This window comes from Aethalodelphis obliquidens, unplaced genomic scaffold (assembly GCF_003676395.1).
Source record: "Aethalodelphis obliquidens isolate GAN/ISIS:26980383/991018 unplaced genomic scaffold, ASM367639v1 scaffold5, whole genome shotgun sequence".
NCBI classification, from domain to species: domain Eukaryota; kingdom Metazoa; phylum Chordata; class Mammalia; order Artiodactyla; family Delphinidae; genus Aethalodelphis; species Aethalodelphis obliquidens.
The window spans coordinates 55,708,653-55,725,139 of NW_020837949.1; the positions used below are offsets into that span (position 1 = coordinate 55,708,653).

The 16,487-nt window shown below is 38.6% G+C and overlaps 1 protein-coding gene across 1 annotated transcript; it reads right to left on the minus strand.

The window, feature by feature from the left end:
* Positions 1–122: 122 nt before the first annotated feature.
* Positions 123–16,341, minus strand: LOC113618364 (EF-hand calcium-binding domain-containing protein 1-like). The gene is given in 6 exon segments (XM_027102455.1): positions 123–852; positions 2,956–3,104; positions 5,605–5,682; positions 5,685–5,705; positions 6,686–6,841; positions 15,018–16,341. Coding segments are annotated over 6 exon segments (789 nt in total). The 5' UTR covers positions 15,196–16,341; the 3' UTR covers positions 123–645.
* Between the last annotated feature and the right edge of the window lie 146 nt (positions 16,342–16,487).

A 16,487-nucleotide genomic window follows, 5' to 3' on the forward strand; every position in this document is an offset into this window, starting at 1 on the left:
GGAAGAATTAAGAAAGGAAATGTTGACTTCCCTGGTGGCGCAGTGGTTAAGAGTCCACCTGCTGATGCAGGGGACGCGGGTTCGTGCCCTGTTCCGGGAAGATCCCACATGCCGTGGAGCGGCTGGGCCCGTGAGCCATGGCCACTGAGCCTGCGCTCCACAATGAGAGAGGCCACAGTAGTAAGAGGCCTGCGTACCGCAAAAAAAAAAAAAAAAAAAAAAGGAAATGTTAATTAGTGAAATTAATTATCAGGCTGATTCTTCTGGCTCAGAAAACCTTTGTCATATTCATACTCGAAAATCCTTCATGAGCACAAATAAAATACTATAAAGTACTATACGTGTCCAAAATTTTAAAAGCTTAATTTATTCTCATTGTTTGACAACAAACAAGAGAAAGAGATCAAGTTTCCTCCTAGCAGTTTATGGTGGGTACTTGCTGAATCCACTCTATATTTACTGTTCTATCCCTTAAGCAAGCCAATATACCTCGGGTTTTTTGGGGGAAAATATTTACAGGAAATTAGGAATTGTATATGGCTAAGGTGGTTACAAGCTCAAAAAAGGTCTTGAATATAATTAGTCACTACTGTCTTGGGTCCCAAATGTTAGGATGGGGCTGAGATCTTCATGGTTGCCCGAACTTCAGTAGTGTGTTGAAGTCCTGCAGAGGTAAGTGTCTAGCAAGCATTTCTTTTCTGATCCTTTGAAATTTTCCTTCAACCAGTTTGGCTGCTGGTACTGTACCTTTGCTTCTGGTAAACATGGTCCAAACACTTCCAACAAAAGTTTATCTTCTTTCACTGCTTTTTCAAAGTCTGCAAAAGATATCTTGCCATTGCTGTCATAATCCTAGAGAGGAGATAATTTCTTGATAAATGATAGAGTAGTTTTTAATTTTGCATGGAAAATAACTGTCTAGAATAAAAGATTTTACCAAGTCAAACTGTAAGTTCACACTTCTGTAGGCACTGCTTACACAAATCAAAAGGTACTAATTTATGGAGGCCACTTACTTTGTTCCTATTAGTCTAATAGGCATACCTGGTATGAACTGAATGTCTCTCCCCACCTCCCAAGGTCATGTCTTAAAAGCTCTAACCCCTGCAATATGATGATATTTGGAGGTGGGGGACTTCAGGAGGTAAATTAGATTTAGATGAGGTCATGAAGGTAGGGCCCCATCATGTTATTAGTGTCTTTGTGAGTAGAGAAAGACCAAAGCTCCCTCTCTCTGCCATGTGAGGCCACATTGAGGAGGTGGCTGTCAGCAAGGCAGGAAGAGAGCCCTCAGTGAGGAAGTGAATCTGCTGGCACCTTAATCTTGGACATCCCAGTTTCTAGAATTGTGAGAAATAAATTCTAGTTGTTTAAGCCAGCCAGTCTATATTTTGTTACAGCAGCCCAAGCAGGCTAAGATACCTGAATTACCTTAGACATATAAAAACCCTGTCCCTAACGGACTTATACCCTAATTGGGGAAATAAGACAGAAAATTAGAGGAAGTCCATTATAATACTTTTGTGATAAAATAAGTGCCAAAGATTTTTAAGCTTAATTTTTAGCTTTGTTTCTCAAAGGATCTCTTACTTGAGATAAGGATATAATGTAAAAAGTATAACAGTGAAGTTGCTTAATAAGGAGCAAGGCGCTGAGAGAACAGTAACAATTCAAGATGGACTAGGGTCATGAGAAGAAGCTTGCAGATTACTGTTAGGCCGTTAGGGATGTTTGGGATCTAGATAGGTGGAGAGGTGTCAGGAGGAAATGCAGACGAATGGCCCAACATGGATTATGACAGTAAACAGGAATGCAAGTCAGGAAGAAGACAGACCAGCCTGGAATGGAGTATTCATGACAGGGACTATGGAAGATTAAATCATGGAGGGAGCATGTGTGTAGATTATGAATACCTTTAACCGCTTAATCCAATTTGGATTTGATTTAATGGGTTCTTGTTTTTTCACTTCTGGGCGTAACTAAATCAGGGTTGCTGAGAGTCTAGTTTAAAGAAAGGTTTGAATAATTTTCAGAAAAAGATTCACTCCATAACTTTCTTTCAAAAAAAGAAGGGGGTGGGTGTGGTAGTGGGAAGCATACTGTCTCTCAAGAAGTCTACCCTCGGCCTTAGCCATGGCTCTTGAGTATTTCTAATGGAAGAGGACATCCTGAAGTCTGTGTTAGCTGAATCTGAGACTCGGCAGACCTCATCATCTGTTACTTTCCTGAGCTCCAAAGTAATGGAGGTGAGCTGGGCCCGGGCCACCTTAGAGTCATAAACCTTCACTGGTATCCAGTTTAGGGTCACAGTAAGAAAAAGAGAGAAATCACTATGTCCATAATAAAGAGGTATTATTAGTTTCATTGAAAGATGAATTCTGCACCTCATTTTCTATCATGACCTTGTATAAACCTATCTGCACTTCAGTTTTCTCATCTGCAAAGTAGAGAGAATGATTTCAACTTCATAGAGTTGTTCTGAGGATAAAATGAGTTCATATATTAAAGTTCTGTGATGGGCTTGGCATATAGTAAGCAATTTATAAGGGACAACTATTTTTATTATGTTATTACTTTATAATGAGTGTTTAGATGGATTAGAGAGCAAAAGTCATGAAGACAGACTACATTTGCATCCAATTTTAAAAGAACTGAATCTGTCACCCCACTTCCCAAATAATGAGGTTTTACTGATAGTAAAATATTTTAAAATAATAAAATTAACATTCATTTAATGTAGTGATTCATTGAATCACCCAGGCATTCCATAAATATTTTTTAAGTAGCCACTATCAGCCAGGCACTGTTCTAGGCAATGGATAGAGCAGAGAACAAACTCCTGCTCTCATAATGGTTACGTTCATTACGTAGGGAAATAAATCATTTCTTCATCTTTAGCTTTATCTAACATCCATTTGATTAGATATAATGAATTACAGTTTTTTTTATTCTTACCATTTTCTTCAGTGTTATATCCACCAACTCGTTTATTCCTTCATCAGTATCTTCTTCAGGTGACTGTTGGTGTAGACTGTTCAGCATGTCAAACGTTTTCTCTCGAGAAATGTAACCATCACCATTGAAACAGTAAACTTCAAAACAGACTTTTTAAAGCATACGAAATTTAAAGACTTGGATAAGAGCAGTTAAAATGTCATTAGTCTTCTCCTTAGTTATTTCAATATGTAATTAAAGAAGGATAAAAACAATTTATACAACCTATATTCTACATAGTGGAGGAATTTTATAAATCTTTCCACAAGATTAAATACCCCTGGGGATATGAAAAGAAAGAATTTACACATACATATATAGTGCATATATATACACACATATACATATAAATATGTGTGTATCTTAATGTTATAATGTCCTTCTTACATAGAGTGCAAAAACTAGTGTGTACACTTCACTATATCATTGACAAAGAACATTTTTCAATATATTTGGGTAGTGAGTCTGTCACCTCCTTGGGGTCTACCCATCTGCACTATCCAAAATGATCCATCTCTCCCTAGAGAGTGATTTCCATGACTTCCATTGCACTGTGTAAGCACTACTACAGTTCACTCATTCATCCCACAAATGACCTTACTCAGGTCCTGGGAATATAACAGTGAAGGAGTTCTTGTGGAGTCTGTAATCTAGTTAAATGTTTTAGGACAGGAAGGAAGGGAGGAAGGGAGGGAGGGAGGGAGAGAGAGCAGGAGAAAGATAGGAAGGGACGAAGCGGGGGAGAAAAAAAAACAGGTATAAAATTCCAAAGCATCAGATTAATTCTGTCTTTTGTTGCATTTCTCCAATATATAGCATATATGAGTTTGTGACACAACCCTACTAGAAGTAGTATTTTCCCCAAATTAACATATCTTGAAATGTATATGAAACATTTTTAGGAAGTGGGATTAGAGGAGGAAAAAATTCTTGATAGTGTGATGCTATTCAATCATGTCTAGCTGCATTATGTCACGACCACTTTCATAAGAATTTACAACCACGAAACTTAACTTTTCATTTCTCAGTGAGACTTTTCTATAAGAACACTGCAACTATAAGAAACTAAAGTGACAACTATATATACGTGTTATCCCGTGAAAAATTAGATTGGAGAAAAGTGGGGGAAGAAAAGCACATAATGTTGTAAGGAGAAAAAAAAGAATTATGTAATGTATGCCAATTATACTTCAATTTTTTAAAAAAGCAAAAAAAAAAAAAAAAAGAGAAAAGAAAAAAAGGAACCCCCCCCACAAAACAGAGAAACAAAAGTCATAAATGTCAAATAAAGTTGGTGAGTTTTTAAAATGTTGCTATCATTTTTGAAACGTGTGTTTAATTTAGAGATCTTTTGAACATCCCAAATCCAAATTCAAGTGGAAGAACAAGAAGGGATAAAAATTTCCTTATATACTCAGAACTCTGCATTCTTTTCTTAAGTAATTTGACACTTTAAGCAATTTGCTCCCTTGAAAACTGCTACTTAAAATTGTTCCTATTCTCTTTCCAGGGTTTCACACCCCAAATCCTGGCACAGGAGGTGTAAAACACAGATAATATACGTCACATCAATGGTAAGGGTGAGGTGAGGCCAGAGCTGTTCCTACAAAATTGTGAACTGGGAGATCTTTGTCTTTGGAATCCCTGGTCCTTTTCTGTAGGAAACTCCCTTTATAACCCTCCTTCCTCTGGGCTTTCACTGTCTCAGCCTTCTTTCCTCTTTCACTGTCTCAGCCTTCTTTCCTCTCTTTTTAGTCTAACACTAGAGTATTGGTGTCTGAGGGTTGTGTGTTTTATCGTGTTTTGTGTCAATCCCTCACATTTTCTCTGATGGAAAGACAAGGAATAGCCTCACTGTGAACTATATGCTGCCCCATATTCAAGGCCATTTTCTGCTGAGCCCAGAGGCAGCCCCAGAAACCTCAGCCTTGCCAGCTGATCAGAGTTGGCACATGTCCTGAACTTCAGTTGCTGTCCTTTGCCTGGGCCTTAAGCCGAAGAGCCATCCTGGTGACACTGGGGTATTACAGAACTAGTGAAGGAAGTGTTTGGAAACTCCGGATCTAGGGACTCTCCTATAAAATAGGACACCCATTTCATCTGTGTTTTGTTTTTGTTTTTTTAACTCTCATGAACTATTTTTGCAAGGGCGATATAGAGAACAATGAATTTATATTAAAAAAATATTTAGGAACTTCGCTGGTGGTGCAGTGGTTGAGGGTCCGACTGCCAATGCAGGGGACACAGGTTCGAGCCCGTGGTCCAGGAGGATCCAGGAGGTCCAGGAGGATCCCACATGCCGCGGAGCAACTAAGTCCGTGCGCCACAATTACTGAGCCTGTGCTCTAGAGCCCACCAGCCACAACTACTGAGCCTGTGTGTCACAACTGAAGCCCAAGTGCCTAGAGCCCGTGCCCCGCAACAAAGAGAGACCACCGCAATGAGAAACCCGTGTCCAACAGTGAAGAGTGGCCCCCGCTCAGCACAACTAGAGAAAGTCCACGAGCAGCAACGAAGACCCAACGCAGCCAAAATAAATAAATATAAGGATTAACTAATACAAAATTGACAATATATATTACTAAGTTAATAATAACATAGAAATCTTACACTTCAGCTTTTCTTCAAAAGTCCCTCGAAAAAACACTGATAATCCTTTAACACACTCTTTCACATTTATGTAGTTATGTCTTTGTCAAATGCAAAAAATACTGAAGGAAAAAGAACGTGTAAGTGTATTGTAATTTATAGCTATTTTATAATTCAAGAGTATTATTAAGAGATTAAAAAAATCTTTCCTCCCAAAATGAGGGGGAAAAAAGTTTTTGACACAATCTTTCTTGAAAGAGTCAAAATTACTGGAAATGTATTTCCAACAGATTTTTATAGAAAGAAGCCATTCTCCTCCATGGTCAATTATGAGCTTCACTTGTGATGCTTTGTACAGTTACTATCAGCAAAAAAAGACCAACAGTAGGGATAATCAATGTGATAATTTTTATTCTAAAGAGTGGCAAAATCCTGTTCTAAAGAATCTGTATAATACCTAAAGATAAATTACCAAAATAACACATTATTTTTTAAATTACCAGTGAAATCTTAGAATTATCCTATAAAATATTATTGACTCTTTTGGGGGTGATAGATATATTAATTATTTTCATTATGGTTATGGTTTCAATGGTGTATACATACATCAAGACATATCAAGTTGAACACTAAAAATCTGTTAGTGAAACTGACTGGATCACATTAAATTTCCTATTCTGAAAATAAAATTGTTTCATTGATTTTTTTCAATATAATGAGTAATTCTCATTTTTTTTGTGCTGAAGAAGTAAATAATTTACATGTCTACACAGCATATGACTCCAAAGACAATTGAAACCACAAGCTTATCTTTTAAAAAAAATCAATACTGCTAGCTTATTTAGGTCATTACTGGTTCTTTCTCAAAATGGTATAGCTATGAAATATGAAATTCTGAGTGAGTTTATATTAAAAACCATCCTCACAATCAAATCAAATTTACTGTTTTAAATTGGTAGCACTACCAGAATCGTCTAATTCTGGTATTGAAAAATGCAAAGTCTTTGGTGAAAACTTGCCATGTATTAACATATATATATAAATAAATATATACATATTTGTCATCTCAGCTTGGCCCATTTCAGTCTCCATGACTTCTTACCCCTATTCATTAGCATATCATCAGTCATTCCAAATATGCTGTGCAGGATGGCTCGAAATGTGTTATGATCTAGTCCAGTGTTATCAAGTCTTACAACAGCTCTTTCCACCAAGCTGTGAAAAATTCTTATGAGACACTCTACTTCACTTTTTTTTACTGTAAAATGAAAATACAAATGGATACAACTTAGATTTAACCACTGAGTTCTCCAACCCAATTAAATATATTTTACTAAGCAGCTATTTTGTTCCTATGATTCTAGATGCTCTAGTGATTTAAAAAAGTGTGACAGGGACTTCCTTGGTGGTGCAGTGGTTAAGAATCCGCCTGCCAATGCAGGGGACACGTGTTCGATCCCTGCTCTGGAAAGATCCCACATGCCGCGGAGCAACTAAGCCGTGCGCCACAACTACTGAGCCCGTGTGCCACAACTACTGAAGCCCGTGCACCTAGAGCTCGTGCTCCGCAACAAGAGAAGCCACTGCAATGAGAAGCCCGCGCACCGCAACGGAGTAGCCCCTGCTCACCACAGCTAGAGAAAGCCTGCGCAGCAATGAAGACCCAACGCAGCCAAAAAAAAAAAAAAAGTATGACATGGACTTGCTACTTAAGAGCTCACACAATCAAGACAGGCTTTACTTAGGACTCTCATAAGACAGTATATAAATAATAAATTATGTGGTATAACACTCACCACTATAGACATATGAAGAGGAATCAGTATGGGAAAGAAGAGTTGTGCTTTTTTCATGGGAGTAGACTTCGAAATGGGCCTTGAAGAATGTATAGTATTTATACAGGAAGGAATGTATTGAAGGTGGTAAAGAAGTGGAGACTTCCAGGAAGAGGAATTACATGAGTAAAGGAAAGAGGAAGAATTGGGGTTGAGGTAGAACACTTTTTGTTGGGAGCACAGCAAGTTGGGAAGAAGTGAAAAGCAAGATTGAAGAGGACAGGCTGATGGTAGAGGGCCTTGAATACCTAGTCAGAGGATTCACATTTATTTTACTGGAGCAGGGTTTCTCATGGTGTCATCTTTGGACCCTTTGCGTCAAAATCATCCCCCCTCACGGCTTGTTAAATACTTGTTAAATATGCAGATTATCAGGCCTTGCCCCAGACCTCCTAAATCAGAATTGCTAACAGTGGGCCTAGGGGTTAGCTTTGAAACAAGAGTTCAGCTGATTCTTCTATGCTCTAAGGGCTGAGGAGTGGTTTAAGAAACACATCTGGTGAAGTTGTATTGAAGGGGAAAACTGGAAGCATAGAAGCCAGGCTTGGAGTGATAGGGCTTTGGCTAGGGAGGTGGAAATGAAGTCAGAAAGCAGGTAGGGAGACCGAGATGCTGCTTAAGCAGCACACAGTGATTCTAATGCACTGTCAGGACTGAAAACAAAGGGATTAGGCTTCGTGGCTTGGCTAGACTTAAGTATCTGGGTTCCACTTCCATTTCTTATCTTATATAGCTGACTTAGGACAATTCAGCTTGTTTATGCCTCAAGTCCTCACCTATAAAATTTGGGTATTATCCTAGATGATCTCTGAGATTCCTTCAGGTTCTAAAAGTCTGATTCTATGAATTAAAGATTATTTGAGAGAACTAAAAGAGTTAGGAGGGAAAGCTGGTTATTATTACTATTTTTTCTCTTCCTTTTCCTCCCTCCCTTTTTTTTTGGTGGGGGGGAGGTGGGGGCAAAGACATATTTTTAGATTTTTTTCTTTGAGATGATTTCAAGTTACCCATCCGAAACCAATGAGAACCCCTAGCAAATATGCAGTTTACATTAGGGTTTCTAATATGGTCAGAGAATGACTTGACTCTTAGGGTAATGGTTGATAAATCTATAGAATAAGCAATTACAAAGGTACCTAGTAATATTATTTTATGAACTGAATTAGATTCTCAGGCTTCACACACAGCTCCAAATTTGACATAAAGGTAATTTTTATCCATCGAATAAGCATTTATTAAGGGCCTGATGAACCAGGCAATGAATACACCATGGTTCCTGCCCTCAAAGTTATTACACTTTGGTCAAGAGATAAAAGTGCAATGAAGTATCACAAACACTAGGCTTGATGGTGTTTGGTAGTGACCCAAAGAAAGGCATCATCAACAGTGGGGAGGCGATAAGAGATTAAGAAGGGGCTCCAGGAAGAGGTGTCACTTGAGCTAAAGCCATCAAAGGAGTAAGCATTTGCTAGAGGAGGCAGCTTGAAGGCAGGGAGGCATGTTCGGAGAGCCACAAAGTTTGGTGTGGCCAGGTGGCAGAAGTGTTTGACTTTACGAGGGGCTTACTGAAAAATTTTGGCTGGCAAGTTAACAGGATCAGATTTGCATTTAAGGAAGATCACTTTGGCAGTAGATTCTTGAAACTACCTTACAAATGGTGAATCCAGATGTGACAGGTTGTATTTTCCCAAAGACGATTTTAACAATCTATCCCATCTCATATGCTCTTCTTACGATAGACTTTTGATACCCCTCCTTCAGAAAGATGGGGTTTGTGTCTCCTTCACTTGAAACTAGGAGGATTTTTGACCATTTTAACCAAGAGTATGGTGGAAATAAAGCAATGTGACTTTTCAAGGCTTGGTCATAGAAGGGGGTGGTGCTCTGAGGACAAAAACTTGGAAAGTGTTTTTTTTTTCTTTTATGGAATATGAAGAAAAAGAACCTCAGGTGTGGACACACTGTATGGAGTGCATAGTATATTAATGCTTTCCTGAAACTAGCCCTGCTCAACTCTGATGGAGAATCAACATCTGAGTGCAACAGCATTGTAAAAATGGATCCCCGAAGAAAGCGAGGTTTCAGAGTCAGCAGCTGCTCTGGGTTAAATACCGACAAGTCATCAAACAAAACAATCAAGGATTTTAGACACAATCTGCAGAAGCTAGTAAATTTTTCTGAGTTTTATCCATACAACTCACATTTCATTATATCTAAAGACCTTACACATGTGGTCAAGGAACCACTGTAAATGATACTTGAGAAATTGTGGGTAATGAGAATGGTGCTGATATGTTAGAGATTGGCCCGTGTTATTTATTAAACTTTTTAGCTTGGAATAATTTTAATTTACGTAAGAGATGCAATAGTAGGGCTCTTCGCTGTTTCTCCCTGTTAACATCTTATGTTAACAACATAACCATGGTGCATTTGTCAAAACTAAAACACTGGGCTTCCCTGGTGGCGCAGTGGTTAAGAATCCGTCTGCCAATGCAGGGGACATGGGCTCGAGCCCTGGTCCGGGAAGATCCCACATGCTGCGGAGCAACTAAGCCCATGCACCACAGCTACTGAGCCTGCGCTCTAGAGCCCGTGAGCCGCAACTACTGAGCCCTCCTGCCACAACTACTGAAGCCCGCGTGCCTAGAGCCAGTGCTCCACAACAAGAGAAGCCACCGCAGTGAGAAGCCCGTGCACACTGCAACGAAGAGTAGCCCCCGCTTGCTGCAACTAGAGAAAGCCCGTGCGCAGCAACGAAGACCCAACACAGCCAAAAATAAATAAAATAAATAAATAAAAAACAAAACGAAAAAAACTAAAACACTAACGTTGGCACATTATCATTAACTAAATTACAGATTTTACCAGTTTTTCCACTAATGTCCTTTTTTTTTTTGTTCTAGGATCCTATCCAGGATCCATTTGGTTGTCATGTCTCCACCAATCTGTGAAGTTTTCAGTCTTAATCCTTTTTATGACCTTGACATTTTTTACTTTGCATAAGTTCAATTTAGGTTTGCCTAACGTTTTCCTCATTAGACTGTGTTTTGGGGAATAATACTACAAGTGCTGTTCTTGTCATGTATCAGGAGATACACGGTATTATCAATAACATGACCTGTCACTGCTGATAACCTCGATCACTCGGTTAAGTGAGTCTACAGGTTTCTCCACTGAATCTATTGATACTACTTTCCCTTTCCATCATCTAGTCTTTAGAAGCCAGTCTCTCAAGGTAAAGGGAATTAAGCTCCACTTCTTAGGAAAGTATTTATACTATTAATTTATTCTAAGGAAGATTTGTCTCTTTTCCATTTATTTATTCAATTCTTTCAGTATGCAGTCACATATATTTATTTTAGACCAATACTGTGCTACTAATTTTGCTGCCCAAATTGTTTCAGCTTTGGCCATTGGGAGTTTTCAAGTTGACTCCTCTTTCACATACCCTCATCCTTTTGCTTTTGCAACACTGCCTTGCTTTCTGGCATTACTTGCCAGGCTCATCTTGTATCATCCCTGTGTGAGATAACAGGAAAAAAAAAATAGGTCTCGGCCCTTGGTTCCTGGCACAGAGCTCCTAAATCCCTTAGCCATTTCCTTGTTGATAGCAATGTCTTTTGTCCTAATGAGGTGACTGCTGGTTGTTCCTGGACGGGAGCTGGTCACCAGAAAAACCAAGCTATGTTCAAAAGCTTGGAAGTTTTAGTCCTGCCCCCACCCCTTCTCCAGAGGGGGGCTGGAAATTGAGTTAATGATCTATCATGCCTATGTGATAAAGCCTCCATAAAAATCCCCAAAGAATGGGGTTTGGGGAGCTTCTGGGTTGGTGACCACACAAAGGTGCCTGGAGAGAGCCTGGAAACTACACCCCTTACTACATACCTTGCCCTATGCATCTCTTCCATCTGGCTATTCCCAATTATATCCTTTTACAATAAATTGGTAATCCAGAGAGCAAACTGCTTTCCTGAGTTCCGTAAGCTGCTCCAGCAAACTAACTGAACACAAGGAGGGGGTCGTGTGAACCTTGGATTGATAGCCAGTTGGTCAGAAGCACAGGTAACAACCTGGACTTGTGATTGGCATCTGGTGAGAAGCAGTCTTGTAGGACTGAACTCTTAACTGGTAGAATCTGACACTCTCCAGGTAGTGTCAGCATTGAGTTAAACTGTAGGGACACCCAGCTAATGTCACAGAGAACTGTTTGCTGGGAGAAACCCCCACATAGTTGGAGAACTGTGAGTATGGTAGTAGTGTTAAAGCAGGAGTAGTGTAGGTTTTTCCTTTATGCTCTGTTCAGCTATTTTTTCAAGGAAATCTGGTTCTTTTATTAGTTTGGTATTTAGAAACCAAGGTCTAGTCACTGGGTATGCTAATCACTATTGGGGTGCTAATATTTCTAAGCCTGTTTAGTAGACATAGCTAGGAAATATGTACGTACACTAACCTACGTATGCACACATCGTGGCCCATGTTAGGTCTCACAAATACAGAAAAAGCCAAATACTGGACTAATGGGCCCTTAGGTGCTCCTGGGCTGAGTCCTAAAGGAGATGATCAGTTGTATTAAAAACTCATGAGTGCTCAGAAAAGACAGGCTCATGAATTCACAAGGTCAAATCACACTACATTTAACTATTTCCTCTACTTGATAAGAATGGATCAGAGAAATGCAGTTCACAAAATACTTGGGATTTTAGCAAAATCTTATTCTTATGTTAATATCTATTCAGTAACCAGTAGTGCCTAGTACAGTGGAAGGCTCTCATACATGTTTGCTAAATAAATGATAAGCAATCACTTGTAAACTGGAGAAGTTAAGGAATACGCTGCATGAGAGTCAAGCTCCAGAGTAACCTTGAGATGCCAAAATGATCAGTTGAATCAAACCACATGAAATTACTAGGAATAATTTTAAAGTTCTTCGCTTATCTTTAAAAAAGTTCGTTAATGTACCTAAGTATAAAAATGACAATCTGTGTGAAAAAGACTGGGTCAATTCCCAACTCACCATCAATCAAACCGGGACTGACGTTTGGCTGACAGAACTGAAGTTTCAAGTGGAAAAAACAATTCTGATCAGGACCCTCAAACTTCAGTGTCTAAGAACACACAGAGCTAACAATCTGGACGCCTGGCCCCACTTCCAGAGATTTTTTTGTACTATACTAAGGGTGGTACTCCGGGATCTACATCTTCAGTATAAACCTTTAGGTGATTCTGATGGTGGAAATACTCCTACCATACTACAAATAAGAGGTACGTGGCCAGTGTCAACTACAGAATTTGTGGGCCCAATGCAAAATCAAAATGCAGGCCTCTTATCTAAAAAATTAATTTTAAGTCAGTGTTAGCAGAGCATTAAACTAAGCATGGGGCCCTATGAGAACACATAGGTTACACACACCATGAAGCCATGTACTACACCCTGAGGTAATTATCTGCCTCTCCCACCAGATTAGGGCTATTATTTGGAAAAGGAAATAGATTTATTTGCATGACTCCAGAGCAGCATTGTCTAACAGAACTTTCCGAGATGATGGAAATATTCTCTGTCTGTGCTGTCCAGTTTGGTAGCCACAACCCACATGTGGCTGCTAAGCCCTGAAAAATGGTTTGTGTGACCAAAACTGGATTTTAAGTTCTACCTAATTTTAATTTACATTTGAATAGTCAAATGTAGCTACTGGACTCAGGATAAACCGGCTGAGGATCTGAGAGGAGAGTATGCAATGGTAGTGGCTTGGACTGAAAGAGGCCATGTGGCACATGAGGGACTAACAAGAAGCTCTAAAGCAAAGCCCAGGAAAAATCACTTCAACTTTCTGCCACATAGAGCAATTATTAGAACTTTGTACACCAAGAGAAATAAAGACAGTCCCTTCTTGAGAAGGTCAAGGCAGCACTAGCTTTCTAGTCCTTCCCTCTCCTACCCATTAACAACCAAATTCTAGTCATGAGAGGACCAGTGTCTATCCTGGTCTCAACTAGAAGGACTCAAGAACTAAACTGATTTGAACAAATTTTAATAGTCCCCTTACTATGGGAAAACACTGTACAGAAAGACCATGAGGGACTATAATGCTGATCAGTAGGATTAATTTGAAAAATAAACAGAGTGCAGACTCTGCATCAGACTAGCTTGGCCTCAACAAGAAAAGTCCACTGTTAGCTTTACACAAACAATCTAAGATGAGGTTTCCTCACCTGAAAACATGGATAACATCCCCTACCTCACTGGGTTTGTTCTGAGAATAAAGATGATGAACATAAACCATTTTGCACTGTCTTGCCAATGAAGAGCTCAATAAACATCAGCTGTTAGAAATCTAGTAATCTGGCTATACTGGTCAATAGCTATGTTTCAGTATTTAGGGCCTGAACTTTCAACAATAACTTAAAAATCAGTTAAGTGTCAAAAACTTTGGAAAAAGAAAGGAATGCAACTTATTCCTTTTTTCAAACAGCTATAAGTTATCTTCTTTGTAGAAGAATATAAGGGATATGGGTCTCATCAAGTATTACATACTCATATCTACAGACTATTTCAGAAACTGCTTTCAAATAACAAATAACGGTATTAAACACACATATGGGTAGCAGACACTGCTAAAAATAATTTCATTAGGATGGGGAGAGGAGTCAGATTTTTAAAGCATGCAAAATTTCCTTTTGAATGTTATAAAACTCAGGCTGTTAAGAAAGTAGCACATGACAGCAGGCATTTCTTACTATATTCAATATTGGCTAAATCTGCCAGATGGATTTTAAAGGGTAGTATAACAGCACGATGGGAAAACAGGGCCCAGAAGTGCTTGAGGAGCTTAGATCATTTAAAATCCAACTGAGAAAAGAAAAAACTGAATTATGTCCACAATGAGATTCTCAGACAAGGTGGTGACTATCCTGCCAAGGTCACACAATGGAAAATGGAAGCACCCAATAATGAGGCTGTAAAGCCGGCTGAAATAAAAGTAATTTCCTTAAAGTATAAAAACAAATTCTTGCCGGGCTTGAGAAACAAATATTCACAAGATTACTTTTTAAGGTCTGGCAGGGCAAGGATTCCTAAAAAAGTCTGTTAAATTAGCTTAGCTTTAATAAACACTTGCCATGTGCAAAAGCACCATCTTTCTTCAACATTTGAACTATCTTATGTATCTCTATCAATACTGTGAAGTACAGCAATCATCTGCCTCTATGGCTTTTGTGCCAGAGAACTCAGGGAAGTTGCCAAAGGACACCTTTATACTTTGGAATCTCTGGTTAAATTTCAGACCATTAATAAAATCAGTACTTGGTTGGCTGATAATCCTTTAGCATTTATGATGTCATGTAAATTCTCATGCTAGTCTTCCCACGTATGCAGTATATTTTAGGACATCTGATGATTAAAATATTTTCAGAGTAAGTGCAGGGATAATCATTCACTTGCTAACTATTTTTTTTAAATGGCCAAAATATTAGATAGAAAATAGAGCAACTCTACTTCTGGGGTGTTACAAAGCACTTGTTAAGGTCCAACTAGTATGTCTACCAACGTTTCTATTTGATTGAATATGTTCAGGCAGTGCTGGATATTTGGTCAGTACTTACAGCTCTTGACAGTATTACTGATGGATTCCACCAGTTTCTTCAGAACCTTCTGGTCCATGTCAAGTGTGGCTTCAACACAATGCAGACTTCTCAGATAGCCTAATTCCAAGCCTGGGTGTCCTGGGTTGCCACTGATTCCACAGTGCACCACTCCATACCCAGCACAGAACGTGACCATGGCAACATTCCAGCAACCAAACACAGAAGGTTCTCAAGTAATTGGAAAAATATGCAACAATGATTGTTACCACTCAGTATAAATGCAGTGATTTCATTAATGATGTGATCTGAAATATTACAGCAATTCCAACATTTATCTCTTCTTTGGGGCTAAACACCATTTAAAGTGGTATTTGATATTATTGCCACTTATACTTCTTGAGCACAAATTCTAGAGTTGAAAATGTTTACGGATGAACACATAATAACTAAGTAAGACTATAAAGACCTGATTCTTTAAGTAGAAATAAAATAACTTCTCAGGCTACGAAGAGCTCCTTCAAAGGTTATAACCTCCTTTGAAAACTCTAACCAAGCACCTTCTCATAATAAGCAAACAAAGGCCTCAATCTGGGAGCTTCTAGAGAAATGTAAAACCCCTCACGTTTACCCCTCCAACTTATCTGACTGACTGGTTAGGAAAACATGGTATGATTATGCCAAAGCTGGGCAAGATGGCAACTGTTCTCATGTCCATTGTCAAATCCTGGTATAAAGAACAAACATCTTCTTGTGTATGTCTGCTGGCCTTCACTGTGGCAAGGCAAAAAAAAGGTACAAAAATGATTTTTAGAATTTAGGACACTGTATTCTTACTAAATTTTAAATAACACATAAAAACAAATTTTAAAATAAGGCAAATACAACTGGGGGAAAAAAAAAGTTTCCCCAAACGTTTAAGGAAATACCAAACGTTCATAGATTTTAAGTTGAAAACTGACAATTTTTAATAACTGTTCTTAGTGGCTAGTCTATTGTTCTCTGTAAAATTAAAGAAAATTAGGCAATAGGCTTTTAACACATCTTGACTGGAGGAATACGAATCTATACTCTGGATAAAATAAATTCAAGACACTCTTAGGGTATTTAAAACACCTAAACATACTAAGGGCAACCCAAGGAATCCAAAACCACCAGAAAAAGACAGCACCAGGTATAAATTCAATTTTCCTACTCAGACATTCACCAATTTTGTTGCAGTTACCCTGGCATCATTATCCAAATAACATGCTTTGTGTTTATAAAATTAGTATATAATTATTCAAGTAAAAGGGTGGTTTGGTGGAGAAAGAGATGTTATTAACTTGCACATAATATCACCTGGTCAAATTTTCTTTGTATACCTTATTAGAAAACTGTTAAGGCTACCACAAGAAGAATAATGAAAAAGGTGTTTCCCAGGCAGTCAACACAACCTGGAAAGAATACAATTTTTGCCAAATCACCTTCTTTTCCAGTTTAATAAAATGA